Raw genomic sequence first — 24,411 nt, forward strand, 5'->3', positions numbered from 1 at the left:
TCCTCACAAGGAACAAGCCCCGACAGAACCTTGATCATGGACTTCCGGCCTCCAGGACTGAGAGACGATGAACTCTGTTTCAGCTGCCTGGTCTATGGCACTCTGTCACCGCGGCCCCAGCAAACCGACACTAACACCTGGCAAGCAGGTAGCATCTCAGGACACACCTCCGTCCTCGTGACGACTCCAACAAGCGGGTCGGCCCTGTCTCCAGCTGAACTGAGCCACGTTGGGCAGGGAGGCGTGGTCGCGTGCCCAGGATCACATAGACAGGAGAACAAACAGGCTGTCATCACACGGAAGGGAGCAGTGAAGGGCGGTGGCCGAGGGACACGGAGGGAGGGAGCAGCTGCGCGTTGCTCACTGTGCTGCGGTCCCAGGAGCCAGCTGCCCGAGGGGCAGCTTCTTTTATAAGAAAACGACACTTCCTATCACGTCTATGCAAATGTCCATTTTAACTTTAAGTGCACAGATGTCTAATGGCCCAAGACACGTAGGTTAACACCCGTGCACGCGTACACAGAGGCCTTCACCTACAACCATCCCCGTGTAGACAACAGGGCACCAAAAGCATTAAAACCATGCAGATGACCTACCTGAGCACTTCGCAGACCTAGAACGTCAACTATGTAAAATACCTGCCCATGAACATTGGCAAACTCCTGGCCTCAAGCAATCCTCCCGCCCTGGCCTCCCAAAGCGCTGGGATCACAGGTGTGAGCCACCATACCCGGCCTCCTCCAGGAGGCAAATGCTGAGGAAAGCCGTGGATTCTACTGACCCACTGGATTTTGCTGAAGCTGTGTGTGCGCGCATGTGTGTGTGTGCGTGCAGGTCTCTCCAGATTCTGTCTCTCTCCCAGACCAGCGGTTCTCGATGGATGTGCTGAGACACTTGGTGTTGTCTCACATGGAGTGGGGGAGGCCAGGGACGCTGCTCAGTGCCCTGGAGTGCCCAGGACGGCTCTATCCCAGAGGATGATCCGGCCCCAACGTCCACAGCTCCCACTGGGAGAAACGCTGGACTAGAAGAGGAGGACCTGAAGAGCCTGTGGGTGCACCAGGCACTTGACACAGCACCGTCTCATGACCTCGGCGCAGCGACCTATGCGGCAGGACTGGGGATGGAGGTGTTCACTCGAGGCCACTGGAGCCACAGGCACGGCAGGATCCACGCCCGGCAGGCTGACCTGCCCCCACACTCAAGATCAGAGGCGTTCAGTGTCTTGGTTCCCCTAAAATGCCTCTACATGAGGTGAACAGCCACCACCCCCTAGAAGATGAGGCGTGGGCTGCCTGACCGCATAACCCACCCCGCGCCAGAGACAAGCAAGGCATTGGCCCGCCACTCTTTAAACAGTGGCTGACGTCAGACTCAGATGACACCGGCGACGTGGACCTCCACGCCACTAAACAAGCATAGTCCCAGACACACTGGGTGTGCCCACAGCTTTGTTTCCCTTTCAGGGAAAGCAACATCCATCAGCAATCATTAAAAAACAAAACAAAACAGAGAGCAAAAGAAGCCAGACCCAAAGCACACACAGGGTGTGACTCCGACTCCATTTCTATGAAATGTCCAGGACAGGCCCATCCAGAGACAGGAAGGAGATGCGTGGGTGCCAGGGCTTGGGGAGGGGAAGGGGAGTGACAGCTGGTGAGGACCAGCTTCCTTGCTTCCTTTTGGGGCGATGAGACAGCTCTGGAACCAGAGAGTGGTGATGGTTGCACAACCCTGTGAAGGCACCAAATGCCACTGAATTTCACGGTGTGGGGATCACAGCGGTGTGGGGATCACAGCGGTGTGGGAATCACAGCTCAATGTTTTAAAGGGGGAGAAATCTACAAGAGCTGTGTTTTGTGTCGCTGGACGGGGAGTTACGGTCTTCCTGAAAGCTCCTGCGGGATGGTAATGAGTTTTCCGCCCCCATCTCAGGACACAATGGAGAGCCCAGAACTTTGAGGTCTGGGATCAGGACTGCCTAGAGCCGGCGGGCAGCCAGTCCCAGAATCCAAAGATCTCATGTGCGACACATCAGGGCCCACGGCGGTCAACCACCACCAGAAAGTGAAACCACAAAAGCTGACGTCATCCGCCCCAGCCAACAGGGTTCAGAGAGCAAGCCAGTCAGGTCTCCTGACCCCCAAGCCCAAGGAAAACAGACACATGCCACCTGAAAGGTGAAGATTTTTGGTTTACGGAGTTTCTTTTGTTTTATTTTTACACGTTTTGACAACAGCATTACAATAGCCAAAAGCAAACAGCCCAAGTGTCCACAGACAGGTGAGTGGATCAACACAATGTGGTCTAGCCACATGACGGAATACTACACAGCCATGAAAAGGAAATCCTGACCAGGCTACAACATGGGCGGACCTTGAGGACGTCGCACTCAGTGAAATAAGCCAGAAACAAAGGTACAAAACCTGTGTGACTCCCCTCCTAGGTGGTCCCTAGAGTCGTTGGATTCACAGAGACCAAAAGTAGAATTGGGGGTGCCAGGGGCTGGGGAGTGAATGTTTCATGGGGACAGAGTTTCAGCCTGGGGAGATGAGAAACTTCTGGAGATGATGGTGGCAATGGCTACATAGCTGTGTGAATGTGCTTAAAGCCACTGAACTGTGCATTTATAACTTGATTAAGATGGTAATTTTTGGCCTGGCATGGTGGCTCACGCCTGTAATCCCAGAACTTTTGGAGGCTGAGGCAGGTGGATCACCTGAGGTCAGGAGTTTGAGACCAACATGGTGAAACTCCATCTCTACTAAAAATGCAAACAAAATTAGCCAATCATGGTGGCGCACACCTGTAGTCCCAGCTACTCAGGAGGCTGAGGCGGGAGAATCGCTTGAACCCGGGAGGTGGAGGTTGCAGTGAGCTGAGATAGAGCCACTGCACTCCAGCCTGGGTGGCAGAGCAAAACTCCGTCTCAAAAAAAAAAGAAAGACTGGTTGGGCACGGTGGCTCATGCCTGTAATCCCAACATTTTGGGAGGCCGAGGCAGGCAGATCACCTGACGTCAGGAGTTCGAGACCAGCTTGACCAACAGGTGAAACCCAGTCTACAAAAAATAGCCGGTCGTAGTGGTGCGCGCCTGTAATCCCAGCTACTTGGGAGGCTGAGGCAGGAGAATCGCTTGAACCCGGGAGGCGGAGGTTGCCGTGAGCCAAGATCGCACCACTGCACTCCAGCCTGGGCAATAAGAGCAAAACTCCATCTCAGAAAAAAAAAAGACCAGGCGCAGTGGCTCACACCTGTGATCCCAGCAGCACTTTGGGAGGCGAAAGCGGGGGGATCACTTGAGCATAGGAATTCAAGAGCAGCCTGGGCAACATACGGAGACCCCATCTCTTCAAAACATTAAAAAATTAGCTGGGTGTGGTGGCACACATCTATAGCCCTAGCTGCTTGAGGGGCTGAGGCAGGAGGATCGCTTGAACCCGGGAGGTCCGTGCTGCAGTGAGCTGTGATCACACCACTGCACTCCAGCCTGGGAAAGAGAGTGAGACCCTGCCTCAAGAAAAGAGTTTCTTTTCAAAGTCTGGGGTCTTTGAGATGAGGGTCACACCCCACCAGGTGTCTTTAGCTGAGAATGGTGCCGACATCTCTTCAGAGGTTTCATTGGAAATGATTCTGTAACAGGCGGCATCAGGTCAGGATCCCCAGGCAGACACACCTCACTTGGTGACCTCAGATTTGGAAGAGGCAACAGCAAGCAGCAGAAACAAGACCTGGGCCAGGAGCGGTGGCTCAGGCCTATAATCCCAGCACTTTGGGAGGCTGAAGTGGTCTGGAGTTCCTGACCAGCCTGGCTTCTACTAAAAATACAAAAATTAGCCGGGCGTGGTGGCGGGTGCCTGTAATCCCAGCTACTCGGGAGGCTGAGGCAGGAGAGTTGCTTGAACCTGGGAGGTGGAGACTGCACTGAGCTGAGATCGCGCCACTGCACGCCAGCCTGGGTGACAAAGCAAGACGTCATCTCAAAAAAAAAAAAAAAAGAAATCAGACCTGGCGGAGTCCCCACATAAACCTAGAAGGCGGGGGTCACAGCCCCCTCTTACAGAGGGAGTGACAGGCCCAGACAGGTGGCACACGCAAGATCCTACCAGTGACAGCTGGAACTCGGCTTAGCATTCCAGGCACACAGGGCCTAGCACGATCCACGCTGAGGGGTGTGGGGGGCGGGGGTGTGTGTGTGGAGGGGGATGTGCGTTCCTTCGCAGGGAACTAACACAGAATAAACCAAGAAATCTCATCTTTGGTTCTTTGGTGTACCTGTTTCCTTCTCTCTTAAACTGAGGTGTGAGAACTGGACAGGGTGGCAGGTGTCTAGGGACCCAATGAGGGTTCAGAAAGTGGAAAGAGTCGCATTCACTGAGTCGCACTCCTCTCTTCCAGTGCTGCCGGTGCCTCTGTACCCCAGGGCCTTTGCACGTGCTGCTTTCCCTCCTGGAACACCCCCCCCCCCTGCCCCACATCCCAGAGAACCTCTTAGCCTCATGGTCTCCACCCTGCCCCATCCCTGTTACCCTGGGGCAGAGCTGAGCAGAAGTGCCCCAGCTTAGACACCCTGGGCTAGGGGATGCCACGGATCCCCAAGAGACTCTGTGTCCCATGATCATTTGCTCTACTAAGGTCCCAGGAGGCTGCACACATTGAAATTCACAAACTATGGAGGATTGCTTGAGCCCAGGAGTTTGAGGCCAACTTGGGCAACAAAGTGAGGCCCTGTCTCTAACAAAACAAAACAAAACAAAAGATAAAATAAATCCACACACTAAGTGGAGAGAGAGCAAGGAGGTGAATCCTAGGAGCTGCGGACCCCCTGATTTCCACCCTCTGCCCAATCAGAAGTTTATTCTGCTGTCCAGTGTGAGCAGGAGCAAGCTCAATTTTTTTCCCAAATAATTAATGCAGGTCTGTCGCCTGTGGCACTGTGGGCCTCTTGGGTGGATGATTCTGTCCTGGGCACGGCAGGGGGCTGAGCAGCACCCCTGGCTCCCCCCACTGCACGCCAGAAACACTTTCCAGTTGAGACAACCACACATGTCCCCAGACACTGCCAAACCGCCCCCAGCTGTAAATCACTGACAGCCACTAAGTGGGAAGAAGAAAGGCTGGAAGTCAGTACAGGTCAGCTTTTTCTGTCCAAAATGACTTTGCTGTGAGCTTTCTGAAAACCTTCTGCTTGTAGGCTATTCTGGGTTTCAGAACTGCGGGTCCACGGTGGAGGACCGCTCAACTAAGGGAAGCACAGGCCCCGCCCAGCATGTGACACAGGCTGGTGGTGCCAGGACCTGTGGCTTCTCTGCTGTCCCCAAGGTGGGGGACATCATCAAACGGTTCTCAAATCTGCTTCAACAGCCAGGCTTTCCCGTAAGAAAGTTTTCTGCTCTTCAGAGGGGGGTCCAGCAAGCATGAGGACGGCATTTTCCTCAACTGCCGTTTGGCAGTCGGTGTCTTTGGAACAATCACAACTTGTAGGGTTTGGCTGTGGGACAGCATTCTCAAAGAAGGCCTGCTGTGTCTCCCAACAGCGAGGGCTTTATGGATGCTCAGGAGCCATGGCCGAGGCCTGGTTTCAAGGCAGAGGCTGCAGAAGTGAGGGTGGGAGGGTGCTGGCCCATGGGGGTGGCGCCAGCTCCAATGTTGGGGGCTTCAGCGTCCCTTTCGGCTCTGAGCCGATGACTCCACATCCCACCTTTTCATTTTATCATTAAAATAAAAACAAAATCAAAACACAGCCACCTCGGTCGGGGCGGTGGCTCACGCCTGTAATCCCAGCACTTTGGGAGGCCGAGGTGGGAGAATCGCTTGAGTCCAGGTGTTTAAGACCAGCTTGGGCAATATAGTGTATAGTGAGACCCTACAAAAGAGACTCTAAAAAAAAAATAGAATTAGCCTGATGTGGCGGCACACACTAGTAGTCCCAGCTACGTGGGAGGCTGAGGCGAGAGGATTGTTTAAGCCCAGGAGTTGGAGGCTGCAGTGAGCTGTGATTGGGCCCTACACTCCAGCCTGGGTGACAAAGTGAGACCCTGTCTCTAAAAACAAACAAAAAACTCACAACCACCTCTCTTCCTTATTTCCCTGCCCAGAAGGGATCATTCAATGGAAAAAAATAGAACATCCTCGTAAACTGAGGTCGCCTTACCTCCTCACACCCCAGTAGGAGGGGCCTGCTCTTACCCACTACCTTCTGTGAACACTCTGCCCAACTCCATCCCAAATCCACGGTGCTTCTCACCAACAGCAGGGCAGGAGAGCCGGGTGCCCTGCTCCTCACTCCCTCTTAGGATACCCGAGTTCTAGCTCAGTCTCCTGCCCACTCCCCACATCGAAACCCACTTTCTTCCAAAATGCCACCAGGAGATCGCTGCACACATAAAAGCTCTCAACTGCTCCTTGCAACCCCAGGAGTGTGCATAGGAGGCCCCCTCACCAGCTGGGGGTCATCTGTGGGGCCTACACCAAAGCCTGTGCATGCCACTCAAACTCAAGTGCTCACCTCCCCTGCCCAACTCCGCCAGGAGAGAATCTGGTATTCCTGCAAACCCCTATCTGTGGCCCAGCATCTCTTACACGGCTTTCTATCTCTTGACAGACCCATCTTCCCTTTGAATGCCAGCATCTGGCAGCGTCTAAACCCTATGGACTCAGGAAAGCCTGCGATTGTTGAAAAATTCACAGCCACATGGTCACGTTCCTTGGGGAGGCCATTTCTCTCTGGGTCTCTGTTTCCACCTCAGTAAAAGAGAAAACGGGCCAGGTGCAGTGGGGCATGCCTGTAATCACAGAACTCTGGAGGCCAAGGTGGAGGATCACTTGAACCCAGGAGCTTAAGACCAGCCTGGGCAACACAGTGAAACCCCATCTCTAAAACAAAATACAAAAATTAGCTGGGTGTAGTAGTGCATACTTGTAGTCCCAGCTACTCAGGAGGCTGAGGTGGGAGGGCCTGAGCCTGGGAGGTCGAGGCTGCAGTGAGCAGAGATTGCGCCACTGCACTCCAGCCTGGGCGACAGAGCAAGACCCTATCTCAAACCACCCCTTTGTTCCTTCAGCCTGTACTGAGCACTTCCTACCAGAGCCACTGTTGGGTCTTGGCATAAAAAAGAAAAAATGTAGAATTGAGTAAGACGACAGCTCTCAAGGATCCTCCAATCTGGGGCAGAGCTCACCCGCATTTGGAATCATTCACCCTTCTAGGAAGATTTAATTATAAACCTCAGCTCAAATCCTTGGCGTGCTTACAGCTTTCCAGGCACCCAGCTAAGTGCTGTACATGCAATAGCTTATTTTAGGGGTCAGCAAAGGTTTTTCTGAAAAGGGCCAGATTGTCTTCAGCTCTGCAGGCGTTAAGTTCCCTACGGCAACTGTTCAACTGTGCCTTCTTAGCTCGAAATCAACTACAGGTAACGCATAAACCAAGGAGTGTGGCTGTGTTCCTACAAACCTTCATTCACAAAAACAGGCCAGAGGTGGATTTGGCCTTCTGGTCAGTTTGCTGATACTTGCCTGGTTTAATCCTCACACACCTGAGGTGGTTACTATTATAATCCCCATTCCACAGAAGAAAAACTGAGGCTTGGAAAGATGGGGACCACCCGAGACCACCCAGCTCCGAGGATGAAAATCAGGAGTTCTGAACCCAGGCAGTCTGACTTGAGAAGCTAAACTCCGAAGTACCCATTTCTCTCTACATGAAATTGGGTGCACACACAAAACTTTGTACACCATTTCCCGGGCCCACACAGTCCCAGCTGCCCATGCTGGTGAAGAATCACTGATCTAGGGTAGATTTTTTTTTTTTTTTTTGACAGGGTCTCGCTCTGTCGCCCAGGCTGGAGTGCAGTGGCGTGATGTTGGGTCACTGCAACCTCTGCCTCCTGGGTTCAAGGGATTCTCCTGCCTCAGCCTCCTGAGTAGCTGGGATTACAGGTGCACACCACCATGCCCAGCTAATTTTCATATTTTCAGTAGAGACGGGGTTTCACCACGTTGGCTAGGCTGGTCTTGAACTCCTGACCTCAGGTGATCCGCCCGTATGGTAGGGTTTTTAAAGCATTATTGACATTTAAAGCTGGATCATTTTCTGGGGTGAGGCCGTCCTGGGTACTGCAGGGTGCCGAGCAGCAACCCTGGCCTCCACCGACTCCAAACCAGGGGGTCCCCCAAATCATGACAAGCACAAATGTCACCAAGAATCCCTGGGGCACAGAATTGTTCCTGGTTGAGAACCACTGGTCAAGGGAGGGAAAAGGCAGACAAAACGAATAATCAGAGACAGAAACAAAAGAAAATGGGACAATCATTCAACCTCTGAGGGGCACACTACACTGCAATTTTCTGGCACCTAAAAACAAAAACAGCTATTCTCAAGCCAGCTCTCTCTTATCAAGTTCCAGGCACCTGATCAAATAATTGAATGTGGGTTTATCCTCATAATGACCCTCCGAGGCATCTGCTTTTACAACTCGTTTACGAAAGAAGGAACGGTTTGCTCAGAGAGGGAAGGCGACTCACCCAGGTTTACACAGCGGGTGGGAGGTGGTGGTGGACTGGTCCTGAATCCCAGATTTCCCCCACCTCTAGCACGATATGCAGAAGAAGACTCTAAACATGATATAAGACGAACGCCTGCTAATTCTTTGGAGTTCTCAGATTCCGCTGGACCCTGCGGCTCTCCTTCTCCTAGGCAGGGACTTTTGAACAACGCCCATTTTACAGAGGGGAAAACTGAGGCTCCGAGAAGCCAAGAGGCTGGGCAAGGTCACCCAGGTAGGGACTGGCGGCGCTGGAACCAGAGTTCCGACTTCAGTCCCCACAAACGGGGGTCCCTGAGTCACAGGGACGACGTTTCCAGGCGGTTAATAAGAGCCGAACGGCAGCGAACACCCAGCGAGCGCTCACCGCATGCGGGGCGCCTTCCCCTCCCGCCGTCCTCGCCACCAGGCCGCGGACCAGCATTTCCAGGACCTGGGGCCCGGGGAAGGGAGATCAGGGCTCGAAGGGCCTGCCCGATGGCGCCCGGCCTCAGTTTCCCCTCCGCACCGCCTACTCACAGGACCCCGCGGGTCGCGGTGACCCTGGCCTCACGATCCCCAACCTCTTACGAGCTCTGGGGCCCCGTGGGCCCCGAGCCGCAGACCCCAGACCCGCCAGGCTCAGCGTAGTGCCCCTCACTCACCTCTCAGGCGACCGATACCCGACCCACCGACGGTTGCGCTTGCGCACCGCGGTGCCGCCCGGCCCCGGCCCCAGGGCGCGACGCCTGCGCAAAAGAAATGCGCCGGGAGTTGCTTCCCTTCTGCACAGGCGCGTTAATGATGGAGGTGGGCGTGGAAGGAAGTGACGCAACGTAGAGGCGGGAACCAGCTGGTCGTTAGGGCAACTGACCTCTGCGACCTAATGGAGGCCGGAAATCGGGGCTGGTTTGCCCTCTAGAGCAGGAATGAAGCGGTGCACGGTGGAACAGTGGCTGACTCCAGCCGGTCGCCGAGCTGACCACGTGGTGCTGGGCCGGCCACGTGGTGCAGCCGCGTTTGGACACCTGGACTCTAGAGCGTCACAGCTGCGCAATGAATGGGAGTCAGTGTTACCCGCTTACTATGTTACCCGCTTACTATCTTTGTTCATTTATTCACCCACCCATCTACTCACCCACAAATGCATTCTTTCATGCAGTGTGAGACGTTTGTGAGTATAGAGTCATTTGTAGACAGCAGGTGCCTAATATTCATTCAATATTTATTGCAAAGCAGCCATAAAAACCAGCAAGGTGTCTACTCATTATTTTGCATTGGGGTAGACGGACTATAAACTAATAAACTAGTACATAAATAGAGAAACAAGAAATTTCACAGCAAACACTAAGAAAAAAAAATGAAGGTAGTGTGATTGTCACTGGGAGCTAAGTTGCATGGGATGGCTAGGAAAGATCATCCTCTAGATTTGGATTTCAAGGATAGGAAAGTCCAAACGGACCCCAGGCACAGGGAACAGCGAAAATGAAGGCCGATGTAAAATTAAGCTTGGTGTTGCTCAAGACATGTGATGAGACATTTCCAAGGACGACAGAAAACTGATCACCATCTTAAGTTACAGTTGCCAGAAATGTTCTCCCAATTCATTTTCGTCCTACTCGAAATACATGCACGATTAATGGCGTGGATAATTTTAATTTCTTTTGCAGAAATAAAGGAGGTGAGGCCGGCCGTGGTGGCTCACGCCTGTAATCCCAGAACTTTGGGAGGCCGGGGGCAGATCACTTGAGGTCAGGAGTTCGAGACCAGCCTGGCCAACACGGTGAAACCCTGTATCTACTAAAAATACAAAAATTAGCCGGGCGTGGTTCGGGCATTTGTAGTCCCAGCTACTCGGGACGCTGAGACAGGAGAATCGCTTGAACCCGAGAGGCAGAGGTTGCAGCGAGCCGAGATCGCGCCATTGCACTCCAGCCTGGGCGACTGAGCGAGACTCCCTCCAGCCCCTCCAAAGCAAAACAAAACAAAACAAAAACAAAAAAAGGGAAGAAAGGAGGTCGGTTGTTTTGGTTTTTGCCAGTTTAATTGTAGTACATTGTTTTTCCTGGGTACCCTAACAGTTCAAGACAGATGGTTCAAGATGTTTTTTGTTTTAACCCACAACACTGCATGTAGGTCAGGCTACTGCACTGTTCCAAAACACCTGTTATTTGACATGAATCCGTTTACTTGCTTTTGTTTCTGACAAAAAAAAAAAAAAAAAAAAACTTGGCCCGACGCGGTGGCTCACACCTGTAATCCCAGCACTTTGGGAGGCCGAGGCGGGCGGATCACGAAGTGAAGAGATCAAGACCATCCTGGCCAACATGGTGAAACCCCCTCTTTACTAAAAATACAAAAATTAGCCGGGGTGGGGGCTGGCGCCTGTAGTCCCAGCTCCTGGAAAGGCTGAGGCAAGAAAATTACTTGAACCAGGGAGGCGGAGGTTGCAGTGAGCCGAGATAGCTGCTACTGCACTCCAGCCTGGGCGACAGAGCGAGACTCCGTCTCAAAAACAACCAAAGCACCAAAACTTCTGGTTAATTTAATTGATTCGTCGGATTCAGATGCTGGAAAGTGGGCCTGGGATACAGTAAGTGATCAATAATAACACTGGCCCAACACACAGCTATAAGAAGCGAGGCAAGTACACATTAACGCGGTAGCCTGAAGCCCAAGCGAAGTCTCAGTGCAATGAGCCGCGCAGAGGCTCAGAGGCGTCAGCGGCGTGCGCGGTTTCCAAGGAAACCGTCCTTCCTAGCCACCCCAGCGGCTCTGGAATGGTAGAGCAAGAGGCTCCGCCCACGCACCTCCGAGACCAATAACGGACCAGGAGGGTTACGGCGAGTGCGCAGAGGGCTCCAGCGTCCCGGCCCTCCTCCTTTAGCTGTGGGCGGGGCTCAGAGGCGCGTGCGTCCTGCCCTCCCTGTGCGCGCGCCGCCCCAGCATGCCCCGGGAGCGCGGGCGGCGGGCCCCTTGGTCCTCAGGCGGCCGTGGCGGCGGTGGCGGCGGTTGGGCCGAGGCAGGCGGCCTCAGTGGCCGAGGTGGCTGGACGCGTAGCAGGTGGAAGGAGGGAGGGAGCCGCAGGCGCAGACCCACCCGCCATGAAGCCCCCCGCAGGTACCGACTACCCCGCTCGCCGGACCCGGGCGTCCCCTGCACCCTCGCTCCTCCCGGGGTCGCGACTTGGGCCTAAGGCTGGAGCGAAGCGACCCCCGAGCCACCCTCGGCCGGGCTGGAGGGGCAGCGGGGGAGGTGGACGACCCTGCTCTCTCGTTTGCCGAATGAATGAACCAGCTTTTCCAGCGCTTCATTCATTCTGCAAAGTTGATGGCGCTTCCCTTCCGGATGGGTCGGGCCCCGTGGCGGACTCTGGGGAGGCCGTGATTTAACGACTCCAGTCCCCGTTTTCCTGGAATTCTAGAGCCAGAGACAGACATTCAAAAATTAAATAAGAGAGGATCGAAGATAGGGAGGGATCGGTGCTCTGGTGCAGATAAACACGAACGGGGCAGTCCCAGGGACACGTCTTTAGAGAGAGGGTGGTCCTAGGGGGCTTTTCTGAAGAGGTGAGCGTCGGCTTGCTTGATTGGGAGAAGCAGGTGTCCTGCCAAGACCGGGGAAGGAGGCGTCCCGGGAGGAGGGAACGTGTTTGGAGAGCAGAAAGTCAGTTTGGCTGGAACGTAACGAGGGGACCTTTTAATTTTGTTATTTATTTACTTTGTCGCCCAAGCGGGAGTGCAGTGGTGCGATCACGACTCCCTGCAGCCTCGAACTCTTGTGCTCAGTCAATCCTCCCGCCTCAGCCTCCTGAGTAACTGGGACTACAGGCCTGCACCACCACACTTGGCTAATTTTTTGTAGAAACGAGGTTTTGCCATGTTGCCCAGGCTGGTCTTGAAGTCCTGGGTTCAAGCAATCCACCTGCCTCGGCCTCCCAAAGTGCTGGGATTACAGACATGAGCCACTGTACCCAGCCAAGACCCTTTTAATTTAGAGGCAAAGGGGCGATGTGACCTGTGTACTGTTTATTTATTTATTTGTTGGTTTATTTTTTGAGACAGTCTGTGTCTCCCAGGCTGGGGTGTAGTGGTGCAATCTCTGCTCACACAGGCTCACCGCAACCTCCGCCTCCCGGGTTCAAGCTATGCTGCTTCAGCCTCCCAAGCAGCTGGGATTTCAGGCGCCCACCACCACACCTGGCTAATTTTTTTTTTTTTTTTTTTTTTTTTTTTTGGAGATAGAGTCTTGGTCCGTCACCCAGGCTGGAGTGCAGTGGCGCGATCTCGGCTCACTGCAAGCTCCGCCTCCCAGGTTCACGCCATTCTCCCGCCTCAGCCTCCCGAGTAGCTGGGACTACAGGCGCCTGCCACCACGCCCAGCTAATTTTTTTTGTATTTTTAGTAGAGACGGTGCTAGCCAGGATGATCTCCATCTCCTGACCTCGTGATCCACCCGCCTCGGCCTCCCAAAGTGCTGGGATTACAGGCGTGAGTCACCACGCCCGTCACACCTGGCTAATTTTTGTATTATTAGTAGAGATGGGGTTTCACCATCTTGGCCAGGCTGGTCTCGAACTTCTGACCTCAAGTGATCCGTCTGCTTCGACCTCCGAAAGTGCTGGGATTACAGGCTTGAGCCACCGTGCCCGGCCTGGGTTTTAGAAGGTCACTCAGGTTGTTGAAGCAACTCCTCGCCCCATCCTTGGCTTTTCTCTTGCCCAGCCACACTCCCCCAGCTCTTTGTCCAGCCCATTGCGATGAGGGTGATAATTGTAATAATGATAATCAGGGATATTCAGGCCTTGGGAAGGAAGGAATGTTGTCTGCCTTGTTTGCTACTGGATCCTTGGCACAATCAGTAAATATTTACAGGATGAACTGACGTCCACAAGTTTTTCAAATCCTAACTCCTGCAGGAGAATTTTCTGACAGTTCCAGTTCCCATCGATCTCCATCCTTTCTGAGCCCCTGAAGCTCTTCTTTACCCCACGGTTTAATGTAGATCCACAGTCCCTTTTTTGCAGTTCTAAAATCCTAAATACTCTGTAAACTGAAAGGTTTGCCTTAAGTTTACAGCAAAGTCATTTGGCCAGAAAATGACCTCAACTGACCGACTGAGAGCCTTTCTTTTTCCCACTTAGCGAATATCATTGATTCTCAGCTGGGGTGATTGTGCTACCTCTGGGGACACTGGGCGGTGTCTGGGGACATTTGTGGTTGTCACAGTTGGGGGGCGCGCCTGGTACGGAATGGATGGAGGCCAGGGACGCTGCTCAGCACCCTGCAGTGCCCAGGACAGCTCCACCCCAGAAAACGATCCGGCCCCGATGGCCACAGTGCAGACAGAGAGAGACCCTGGTGCGTATTCCTGCATCTCACTGCAGAAAGAGTAATTTGATTTCGGAGTGCTGCCTCAGCCTCCCTAGTGATTTGGAATACATGGCACTTGGACTCTATTAATACTGTTCTACAATGGGGGGAAATTCTGAATGTTAAAATGTCCCTGGCCCCAAGACTTTTTGGACAGGAGAGCATGGTCTGTAATAACAGCTACCTCTTGAAAACTTTCTGGTGGTATTCAGGATACAAGATGTTTTGCCTTCATACCTCACTGAATTCTTAGACGGTTCTTGTTCTCTGCACCCTGAATTGTTCCCGTTTTGCAGGTGGGAAGCCTGAGAGTTAATGTTTCTTGCCAGAATCCCAGAGCTAGCAACTGGCAGAGGTGGGGTCCGCACCCGGGCCATCTGACTTCAGCTTCTGCGTTCTGAGCTAGCTTGTTGTGCCTGCCCCAGCCTTTGTAAAAATGCACATCTGATTGTTAGTGCCACTGTCCCATCCCCTTCCTGTCCCTTTCCAGGGCTCCACCTTGCACTCAGGATTGAAGTTCAAAGCCTTCGTTGTCATCTACACCAGGAGTTGGCAAACTCCAGCCTGCCTATTTTTTTTGAGATGGAGTTTCACTCTTGTTGCCCAGGCTGGAGTGCAGTGGCACGATCTCAGCTCACTGCACCCTCCACCTCCCAGGTCCAAGCGGTTCTCCTGCCTCAGCCTCCTGAGCAGCTAGGATTACAGGTGCCTGCCACCACACCCAGCTAATTTTTGTATTTTTAGTAGAGACGGGGTTTCTCCATGCTGGCCACACTGGTCTTGAACTCCTAGCCTCAGGTGATCCACCCGCCTTGGCCTCCCAAAGTGTTGGGATTACAGGCACAAGCCACAGCATCTGGCCAAGATGGAGTCTTGCTTTGTCGCCTAGGCTAGAGTGCAGTGGTGCAATCTCAGTTCACTGCAACCTCTGGCTCCTGGGTTCAAGCGATTTTCCTGTCTCAGCCTCCAGAGTAGCTAGGATTACAAGCCCGCACCACCACACCTGGCTAATTTTTGTATTTTTAGTAGAGACGGGGTTTCACCATGTTGTCCAGGCTGGTCTCGAACTCCTGACCTCAAGTGATCCGCCTGCCTTGGCCTCCCAAAGTGCTGGGATTACAGGCGTGAGCCACCGTACCTGGCCAGGCCTGCCTATTTTTGTACACCCCTGGAACTGAAGATGATTTTTGGATGAGACAGAAACCATATGTGGCCCACAAAGCTGAAAATCCTTGGCCCTTTGCAGAACTGTTTGTTGGCCCCCTGGGTCCTCTGCAGAACTGTTTGCTGGTCCCCTGGGTCCTCTGCAGAACTGTTTGCTGGCCTCCTGGACCCTCTGCAGAACTGTTTGCTGGCCCCCTGGACCCTCTGCAGAACTGTTCGCTGGCCCCCTGGGCCCTGCACGATTAGGTGTTTCCAGGTGGTTTTGCCACCTTCTCTGTGCCGAGCCGCACTGACTTCACATAGTCGCCCTTCCCGCAGCTGCTCTCGCTGCCAGGAGCCCCCGCCTGCCATTCTTGTTTTCAGGCTCCATTTACCCGTTTCTCAGAGAGGCCCTGGTGTGAGTGGCCGGGCCACATATGACTCGCCCGTAGCACCTGTGGGTCTGGCACGGCCACACGCCAGGCTGACTTTCTTGTTGAGTTCATGAATGGAGGCCTGCTTGTTCCCCCCACTGGGTGTGGGGTGTGGAAGAAGCAGATAGAAGAAGGGACTCCTCCCAAAAACCCCCCCATACTTCACCTTTCCCCTCTGGCATGGCAGGAGTTGAGCAGTGCGTGGGTGATCCTGGACTTCCCCTTTTGTGAACACCCAGGGGTTTGTACAGGCTGATCTGTGCATGGTGTCTCCACTCTAGGGCAGGGGGATTTTTTTTTTTCTCTTTGAGATGGAGTCTCGTTCTGTCGCCCAGGCTGGAGTGCAGTGGCGCGATCTTGGCTCACTGCAACCTCCACCTCCCGGGTTCAAGCAATTCTCCTGCCTCAGCCTCCTGAGTAGCTGGGATTACAGGCATGCGTGCCACCACGCCCAGCTAATTTTTGTATTTTTGGTAGAGATGGGGTTTCACCATATTGTTCAGGCTGGTCTCAAACTCCTGACCTCGTGATCTGCCCGTCTCGGCCTCCCAAAGTGCTGGGATTACAGGCGTGAGCCACCAAGCCTGGCCGGGCAGGGGGATTTTTAACAGCAGCATCATCTCTATTCCGGGCTGATCGTTCTCTGCTGGGGCCGTCCTGGTCACTGCAGGGTACTAAGCAGGATCCCTGGCCTCCACCCACTCCACGCCAGGAGCATCTGCAGCCGCGACAGCCACATGTGTCCTAGGTGTCACCCAGGGTCCCCTGGATGGGATTGATGGCAGAGTAGCCTCCTGCTCTAGAGGACTGGTCAGTCTGTGCTTCCTACAAGAGCCCTGGACCTCACTCTTCTGGATGAGAAGCTGGTGATCCCTTCCTTTCCCTCTGCCCTCCTGACTTTGACCCTAACTGAACCGAAAGCAGACCCGCCCGGCACTGGGTTTTGTTTCTGCGCAGCCTGTGCAGGAGACATGGCGGACGCGGCATCTCCGTGCTCTGTGGTAAACGACCTGCGGTGGGACCTGAGTGCCCAGCAGATAGAGGAGCGCACCAGGGAGCTCATCGAGCAGACCAAGCGCGTGTATGACCAGGTTGGCACCCAGGAGTTTGAGGACGTGTCCTATGAGAGCACGCTCAAGGCGCTGGCCGATGTGGAGGTCACCTACACAGGTAAGTCCCAGGCAGGGTCTGTGCGTGGGCCGCAGGTGCTGAGGGAGGTGGCACCGCAGGCAGGAGTAGCCCAGCCCGCGGAGCCGGTTCAGAACCTGGCTTGAAGTGTCACCAGCACCCTGCCCCTGAGCACAGGGCAGCGCCACCTGCTCCCAGGCTGGTCGTGGTGGCTAAATCAGATGGCTGGGCGGAGGCGTCTGGCAGGTGCTGGTCACTGGAGGTGTAGGAGAGAGGCAGTTCCTCCCGTGCTCCGCTCTGCTTCACAGCCTCGTCCATTCAAAGGACTCCCTGGTTGTGTGATCTGAGAGCCGGAGATGAGAAAATATGTCTAAACAGCACGCCTCTCCAGCCTCTCCCAGAGCCAGCAGCCTTGAACCCTGACCCCGTCTGGCCTCTTTCCCTGGCCCGGGAAGGCGGGTATTTGTTTCTCTCTGAATGACTGAACTTGGCCCCCTTGGCTTCTGCCTCTGCGCTCTCCGGCGGGGGTGACCTCGTGACCTCGGGCGTCCTCCTCACCCTCAGCCCGATCCTCCTCCTCTCCTTGGGGTCCCTGTGCTCACGGTGAGGAGTGAGGTGCCTAGTGACAGGGGTTAGGGACACTGCTTCCCGAGCTCTGCCTAAGGCTGACAGTGTACCTGCCTGACCAAGAGACCCAGAGAGTCTCCGCAGAGAGCTCTGAGTGAGGCAACTCCCCACCCTTCCATCTAGCGGAAGGCCTTTTTGCTGGGAACCATCGAGAATCCTTGAGTTCAAGCCCAGGGCTTCTCTCGTGTTCCCAAGGCATCCGCTGAAAGGGTTGGCCTCCGTGGCCCGTGCCATGAGGCCTCCAGAGGGTTTGCTGTCTGGGCCAGGGGCTGGAGGGAGGGCTGAAGCTCCGCAAGCACCCCGAGCCTGCAGCCCCTGCAGCCCCTGATTGGAATCCTGACCCTCTTCCCACTCCCTCTGGCTTCCGACAAGTGGCTTAGAGCCCGTATGACCTCGGTTTCCCCTCCTCGGCCACGTGGTGGCCCCTTGTCCCTCCCGTAGGAGTCTCATGAGGCTCAGGTGATACCAGTTCCCTCTTATGGTGCCCAGCGGTGCCAGGCGTCATTTCCCCCGCCCGTGCCCCGCCTTCCCCTCCTGCGGCCTTTCCTCTCCTCCTTCACATAGTGGCGAGACCAGCGTTAAAGGAAACTGAATTCGGCCCCAGTGCTCCCCTCGGGGCCTTTCCGCTTCCCTCAGGGTGACGCCCAGCATCCTCGGTGTGGTCTTCGGTGCCCTGCACCGTCTGTGCCTGGACACGCAGTCTCCTCGTGCCTGGCCCCCTCCCCCAGCCAGGGCCTCTCCAGCCGGCCCCTCGCGCCCCTGGCCCTGTGCTCTGCTGAATGCCTGGCTTCTGCCTGGCTTCTCTCTGATCACGGATTAAGTCCACTTCGCGCAGGAGCCCTTCCTCCTCCTCCTGTCCCCATGCCAGCTGCCTGGATTAGCCCCTGCACGGTACTGACACTGTCGTCCCTGCGGTCGCTTGTCTAATCGGTCGCCCGTAAATCCCGAGAGGACAGAGCCGATTTTCTTTCTGTCTTCAGCCCCAGCGTCAGGCCTGGCCCAGAGCCCCCACTACAGGCTTTTTTGTTGTTTTTTTGAGACAGGGTCTTGCTCTGTCACCCAGGCTGCTGTAGTGCAGTGGTGTGATCATGGCTCACTGCAGCCTCCATCTCCCAGGCTCAAGCCATCTTTAATTTTTAGTAGAGATGAGGTCTTGCTATATTGCCCAGGCTGGTCTAGAACTCCTGAGCTCAAGCTTCCTGCCTGCCTTGGCCTCCAAAAGTGTGGGGATTACAGGCATGAGCCACCGTGCCCAGCCCACCCCCCCTCTAAACACACGGAGCCTCCTCCAGACGTGCGGAGCCTCCTCCAGACATACCGAGGCCTGGGGACATTTCTGTTGACCCAGAATTGAGGTAGTGACCAGACTGCAATTTGAATTCAGGTCTTTCTGCTGCAAAGTATATGCTTTTTTTTAAAAAAAATTATTATTATTAGGGGGTTTTTTTGTTTGTTTTTTGTTTTTTTAGAATGAGTCTCGCTCTGTCACCCAGGTTGGAGTGCATGGTGCTGTCATGGCTCACTGCAGCCTCAACCTCCCAGGCTCAAGCGATCCTCCTGCCTCAGCCTTCTAAGTAGCTGAGAGCACAAGTGTGTGCCACCGTGCCTGGCTAATTTGTTTTTTTAAACTGCTCCATTGAGATATGATTTGCATAACATACAGTTCACCCATTTAAACCACACACTTCAGGCTGGGTGGCAGCTCACACCTGTCATCCCAGCACTTTGGGAGGCCGAGGTAGGCAGATGACTTGAGGTCAGGAGTTCGAGACCAGCCTGACCAACATCCAGAAACCCTGTCTCTACTAAAAATACAAAATTATCCGGGCGTGGTGGCGCATGCCTGTAATTTCAACTACTCGGGAGACTGAGGCAGGAGAATCACTTGAACCCGGGAGGCGGAGGTGGCGGTGAGCTGAGATCACACCATTGCACTCCAGCCTGGGCAACAGCAGCGAAACTCTGTCTCAAACAAACAAACAAAAAAAACCCGACACACTTCAGTGGTTTTTAATAAATTTGCAGCATTGCTCAGCTGTCACCATTCTTTCATTTTAGAGCATTTTCATAACCCCAGAGAGAAACTTTATACCCTTAAGTGGTCACGCTCCATCTCCCCTGTCCCCAGCCCTGGCACCCACGCGTCCCCTCCTGTCTCTGTGGATGGGCCTGTCCTGGATATTTCGTAGAAATGGCACCACATGGCCGGGTGCAGTGGCTCATGCCTGTAATCCCTGCACATTGGGAGGCCGAGGCAGATGGATCATGAGGTCAGGAGTTCAAGACCAGCCTGGCCAACATAGTGAAACCCCATCTCTACTAAAAATACAAAAATTAGCTGGGCGTGGTGGTGGGTACCTGTAATCCCAGCTACTCGGGAGGCCGAGGCAGGAGAATCACTTGAACCCAGGAGTTGAAGGTTGCAGTGAGCCGAGACTGCACCACTGCACTCCAGCTTGGGCAACAGAGTGACACTTCGTCTCAAAAAAAAACAAATGGCATCACACACTGTGTGACCTTTTGTGTCTGGCTTCTCTCTCTGCATGTGACATCATCGGGCTGCATCCACACCGCAGCCTGTTCCAGAGCCTTGTTCCTTTTCATGGCTGAGTCATGTTCCACTGGGCAGAGGCCACATCTTGTCAGTCCATTCACTCGTGGATGGACCTTTTGTCAATTGCGAATCGTGCTGCTGTGAGTGCACGTGTGCAGATTCCTGTGTGGATGTGTGTTCATGTCTCCTGGCTGGATCCTGGCACTGGAGTCTTGGGGGTCATGGGATGACTCCATTTTAAAGCTTTTTTTTTTTTTCTTTTTTCTTTTTTGAGATGGAGCCTCACTCTGTCGCCCAGGCTGGAGTGCAGTGGTACCATTTCAACTCGTTGCAACCTCCACCTCCCGGGTTCAAGCTATTCCCCTACCTCAGCCTCCCAAGTAGTTGGAATTACAGGCACGCGCCACCACGCCTGGCTAATTTTTGTATTTTTAGTAGAGATGGGGTTTCACCTTGTTGGCCAGGCTGGTCTCGGACTCCTGACCTCAAGTGATCTGCCTGCCTCGGCCTCCCAAAGTGCTGGGATTACAGGCTTGGCCACCACACCTGGCCTAAAGCTTATGCTTTTTTAGCCACTGACACTTCCTCTACTCAACCTAAAGCACAGATGTGCTCAGGAAATTGTAAGTAGTTTATGCATTTAAATGTGACCATCGGCAGCTGCAGCTCTCTCTGGAATGGAATTCCTTCAGCCTCTGTTTCGTCGTACCCAGCTCTGTTGGGTCCTCCTTGGCTTGGAGGGCTTTGAGTTGAATCCTTATTTTTCTTCGGTCTGTAAGATCTCCAAGGACACAGGCAACAGCACCTCCTTTCTCCATCCCAGGGCCCAGCCTGGAGGGGACGGTGGCATGTGCCTCTAGTCCCAGCTACTTGGGAGGCTGAGGCAGGAGAGAGTTCACGGGGGGATTCAGCAGACAGGCCTGGGAGAGGGGTCCGGGCAACACCTGCCAGTTGTACTGGGGCCTGTTCTCACACCTGTCTCCCTGGTCTCCCCTGTTTTAGTTCAGAGGAATATCCTTGACTTCCCCCAGCATGTTTCCCCCTCCAAGGACATCCGGACAGCCAGCACAGAGGCCGACAAGAAGCTCTCTGAGTTCGACGTGGAGATGAGCATGAGGGAGGACGTGTACCAGAGGATCGTGTGGCTCCAGGTGAGGGGGCCCTGCGGGGAGTGCAAATAGCCTCCCAAGTAGCTAGGATTACAGGCGCCCGCCACCACACCCGGCTAATTTTTGTATTTTTAGTAGAGACGGGGTTTCAACGTGTTGGTCAGGCTAGTCTCGAACTCCTGACCTCAAGTGATCCGCCCACCTCGGCCTCCCACAGTGCTGGGATGACAGGTGTGAGCCACTGTGCCCGGCCCATTTTTTGTATTTTTAGTAGGCACAGGGTTTTGCCATGTTGGTCAGGCTGTTCTCAAACTCCTGACCTCAGGTGATCCGCCCACCTTGGCCTCCCAAAGTGCTGGGATCACAGGCCTGAGCCACCACACCCGGCCACACATGTGCACTTTCATTTCCTTTCCTGGCCATCCTAGTGTGACCCAAACACCCCATCCCCACATGGCGTGAGCTGGCAGGGCCTGGCGGCATGGCTGCGTGGGCTCCTGCTCCCCCGGATGCTCCTCGCAGTATGCAGTGGGGCCTTTGCTGTTGATGTCACATGATCAGGAGAGACCCAGAGACCCTCCTGCTGCTGTTCATCCTCTTAGGCGAGGACCCCCGGGAATGTGCTGATGTGTCCCACAGTCTCAGGAACATGCAGCCCTAGTGCTTTGGTAAATCCAGATCAGGGTGACCCATGATAGCCGTGGATTGTTATTTCTTTTTATTTAAATACAGACAGGGTCTCACAACATTGCCCACGCTTGTCTCGAACTCCTGGGCCCAAGCAATCCTCCCACCTCCACTTTCCAGAGTTTCTGTTGAGACAATGAGAGGTTCCCATGCAGGCGCAGGAAAGAATCGAATGCCTTTGCCAACTTTGCCCAGGTCCCCAGTGATGACGTTTTGCAAAACTATGGTGTCATCTACACCCCGATACCGACCTGGAGACCACCAGCAATCTAATTCCCATTCAGCCATCGCACTGGTGAAGGAGCTCTGGACTGATGTCAGTGTGGGGCTCTTCCAAACAAAGCAAACGTTTGCACAGGTTTTATGTAGAGACAGGTCATCATTTCTCTGAGATAAATGCCCAGGAGTGCAGTTGCCAAGTCACACGGGGGCCGGATGATCAGGTTTTTAAGAAACTGCCAAACTGCTCTTTGGAGCGGCTGCGCTGGCCCACGTCCTACATGCTTTGATGTTTTTATTCCAGGAGAAAGTTCAGAAGGACTCACTGAGGCCCGAGGCTGCACGGTACCTGGAGCGGCTAATCAAGCTGGGCCGGAGAAATGGGCTTCACCTCCCCAGAGAGACTCAGGAAGTGAGTGCTGGGTGTAGGGAGTGCTGGGCGTGGGCAATGGTCGATCCCGAGGAGTGCTGGGCACAGGGAGTGCTCAGTCCCAGGGAGTGCTGGGAGCGAGAAGTGCAGGGCAGGGGGAGTGCTGGGTGCGGGGAGTGCTGGGCTCAGGGAGTGCTCGGCTCAGGGAGTGCTTGGGGCACCAGGAGTGCTGGGTTCAGGGAGTGCTGGGTCCCGGGGAGTGCTGGACTCAGGGAGTGCTTGGGCACAGGGAGTGCTGGGTGCCGGGAGTGCTGGGTGTGAGGACTGCTCGGTCCTAGGGAGTACTGGGCATGGGGAGTACTGAGCTCAGGGAGTGCTTGGGCTTGGGGAGTGCTGGGTGGGGGGAGTGCTCGGTCCCAGGGAGTACTGGGTGTGGGGAGTGCTCGGTCTGGGGAGTACTCGGCATGGGGAGTACTGGGCACGGGGAGTGCTCAGTCCTGGGGAGTGCTCAGTTGTGGGGAGTGCTGGGCTCAGGGAGTACTGGGTGCGGGGAGTGCTGGGCGTGGCCAGTGGAGCTTCTGTGGCCCCCTGCCCCTGCCTCCTCGGGAGCGTCCCCCCTTCAGGGCTGACCCCCGGCCTGATGTCCATCTTTCTGCTGCCTGAGGACCTGAACTCTGGCAAGGCAGGTCCACACAGACATGGGGCGCAGAGGCTCGGTAACGAGGGGAGCCCCTCCACCCACTGCCCGGTGTGCCTGATGTGGGCGTCTCAGGGGTGACGTGAGTTAGTTGGTGCAGAGCTGGGAGCGCATCGCTGAAGTCAAGCGTAGTGTGTTAGCAGAAGCCCAGTGTTCAGCGGCACCAACAGAGCAGTGGCGACCGCCACTGGAAAGATGCGTGTCACAGTTCCCAGGAACTGGCAGCTCGCCACATGGGAAGCATGGCTGGGTCAGGAGGTGTGCTCTGGGCAGGGCCTTTGCTGGGGTCCCTTGTGAAGGCATGGGTGTAGCGGGGAGTGGGTTCAGGGTTGGCCGGCTGGACCATCTCAGCCAGCCCTGGCATGGGGGCTGCCCCTCATCGGGTGCCTGGCCCTAGGGTAATGGGGGCCGGTGGATGGTGCCCCAGAGTGTAGGGGCTCGAGACTGGTTGATTTGCACGTGAAAGATGTTTGCAGGCGAGCTGTTGGCTGTCTCTGGGAGGGGCCATTTCTCGAGGGCCAGCAAGGCACCCAAATGTCAAAGCATCGGAATACAGGCCCCTGATTCACCATGGTGTGTGTTCAGTAGAAACCGTGCTTGGAATGCTGATCTTTCCCAGGCCGGCCACTTGGGCACTTGCTGTCCTGTGACGCTGGGCGCCAGCCACAGCTACCAGCCAGCCTGCAATGGCACAGGCAAACTGAAAACCGAAGTTACATGAGATACCCAACACCTCATATCCGATAGCCTTTGCCTTCGGCGATCTCACCAGAATGTGGGCTGCTGTGAGTTCCTGAGCACGCTTAAGACAGGCCAGGTTAAGCTGTGATGTTCGCTCCTATTAAATGCATTTGTGATTTATGATATTCACAACTCACGATGGGTTTATTGGGACATACCCCTGTCCTAAGTCAGGGAGCATCTGTACAGGAAAGAAAGCACACAGTTCAATCAGGTCCCAGGCTGCAGCCATAGCCCCATGGCTGTCCCTGTTCCGGTTCCATAAAGCCACCGCTGTCCTGGTTAGGGGGCGTCTCCACCTTATGGCTGAGGCAACCAAGACTCAGAGAGGCCAGGTGGGTTTGTCAGTGAAACCAGCACTGACGAAAGCGGAGTCAGGGTCCGTCTCAGGACTCGGGGACTGGGGGTCCTCAGCTCAGCCGCAGCGGACAAGAGCCAGTTATTTTTATTTTTATGTATGCATTTATTTATTTATTTAGACAGGGAGTCACACTCTGTCTCCCAGGCTGGAGTGCAACGGTGTGATCTCAGCTCGCTGCACCTCTGCCTCCTATGTTCAAGCGATTCTCCTACCTCAGCCTCTGGAGTAGCTGGGATTACGGGCACCCGCCAACACAGCTGGCTAATTTTTTTTTATTTTTGATAGAGACAGGGTTTTACCATATTGGCCAGGCTGGTCTCAAACTCCTAACCTCAAGTGATTCACCCGCCTTGGCCTCCCAAACTGCTGGGATTACGGGTGTGAGCCACTGTACCACAGTTATTTTTCAAACCCCTTCGGCTTGTTGCATGCCCAGCATGTGTG

At 54.6% G+C, this 24,411-nt stretch overlaps 2 protein-coding genes across 4 annotated transcripts in view; one reads left to right on the plus strand and one right to left on the minus strand.

Moving 5' to 3' along the window:
• Window positions 1-9,351, minus strand: part of SGTA (small glutamine rich tetratricopeptide repeat co-chaperone alpha) — a 29,108-nt gene extending 19,757 nt beyond the window's left edge. Inside the window, exon 1 of one of the 3 annotated variants that reach the window (XM_003819251.5) lies at window positions 9,191-9,351. The gene's annotated coding sequence lies outside the window, so the exon portion shown is untranslated. Of the gene's footprint in view, window positions 1-167; window positions 5,902-8,526 lie in introns of those variants that run through there. The other 2 variants (XM_055103664.2, XM_055103663.2) reach the window with 2 other exon arrangements.
• A 2,050-nt stretch (window positions 9,352-11,401) lies between these two features.
• THOP1 (thimet oligopeptidase 1) overlaps window positions 11,402-24,411 on the plus strand; it is a 29,504-nt gene continuing 16,494 nt past the window's right edge. Inside the window, exons 1-4 of the mRNA XM_003819247.4 lie at window positions 11,402-11,645; window positions 16,432-16,644; window positions 20,786-20,934; window positions 22,103-22,210. Coding sequence (XP_003819295.1) covers window positions 11,630-11,645; window positions 16,432-16,644; window positions 20,786-20,934; window positions 22,103-22,210 — 486 coding nt within the window. The 5' untranslated portion in view covers window positions 11,402-11,629. The remainder of the gene's footprint in view (window positions 11,646-16,431; window positions 16,645-20,785; window positions 20,935-22,102; window positions 22,211-24,411) is intronic.

The sequence above is a fragment of the Pan paniscus genome, chromosome 20 (assembly GCF_029289425.2).
Source record: "Pan paniscus chromosome 20, NHGRI_mPanPan1-v2.0_pri, whole genome shotgun sequence".
Lineage (NCBI taxonomy): Eukaryota > Metazoa > Chordata > Mammalia > Primates > Hominidae > Pan > Pan paniscus.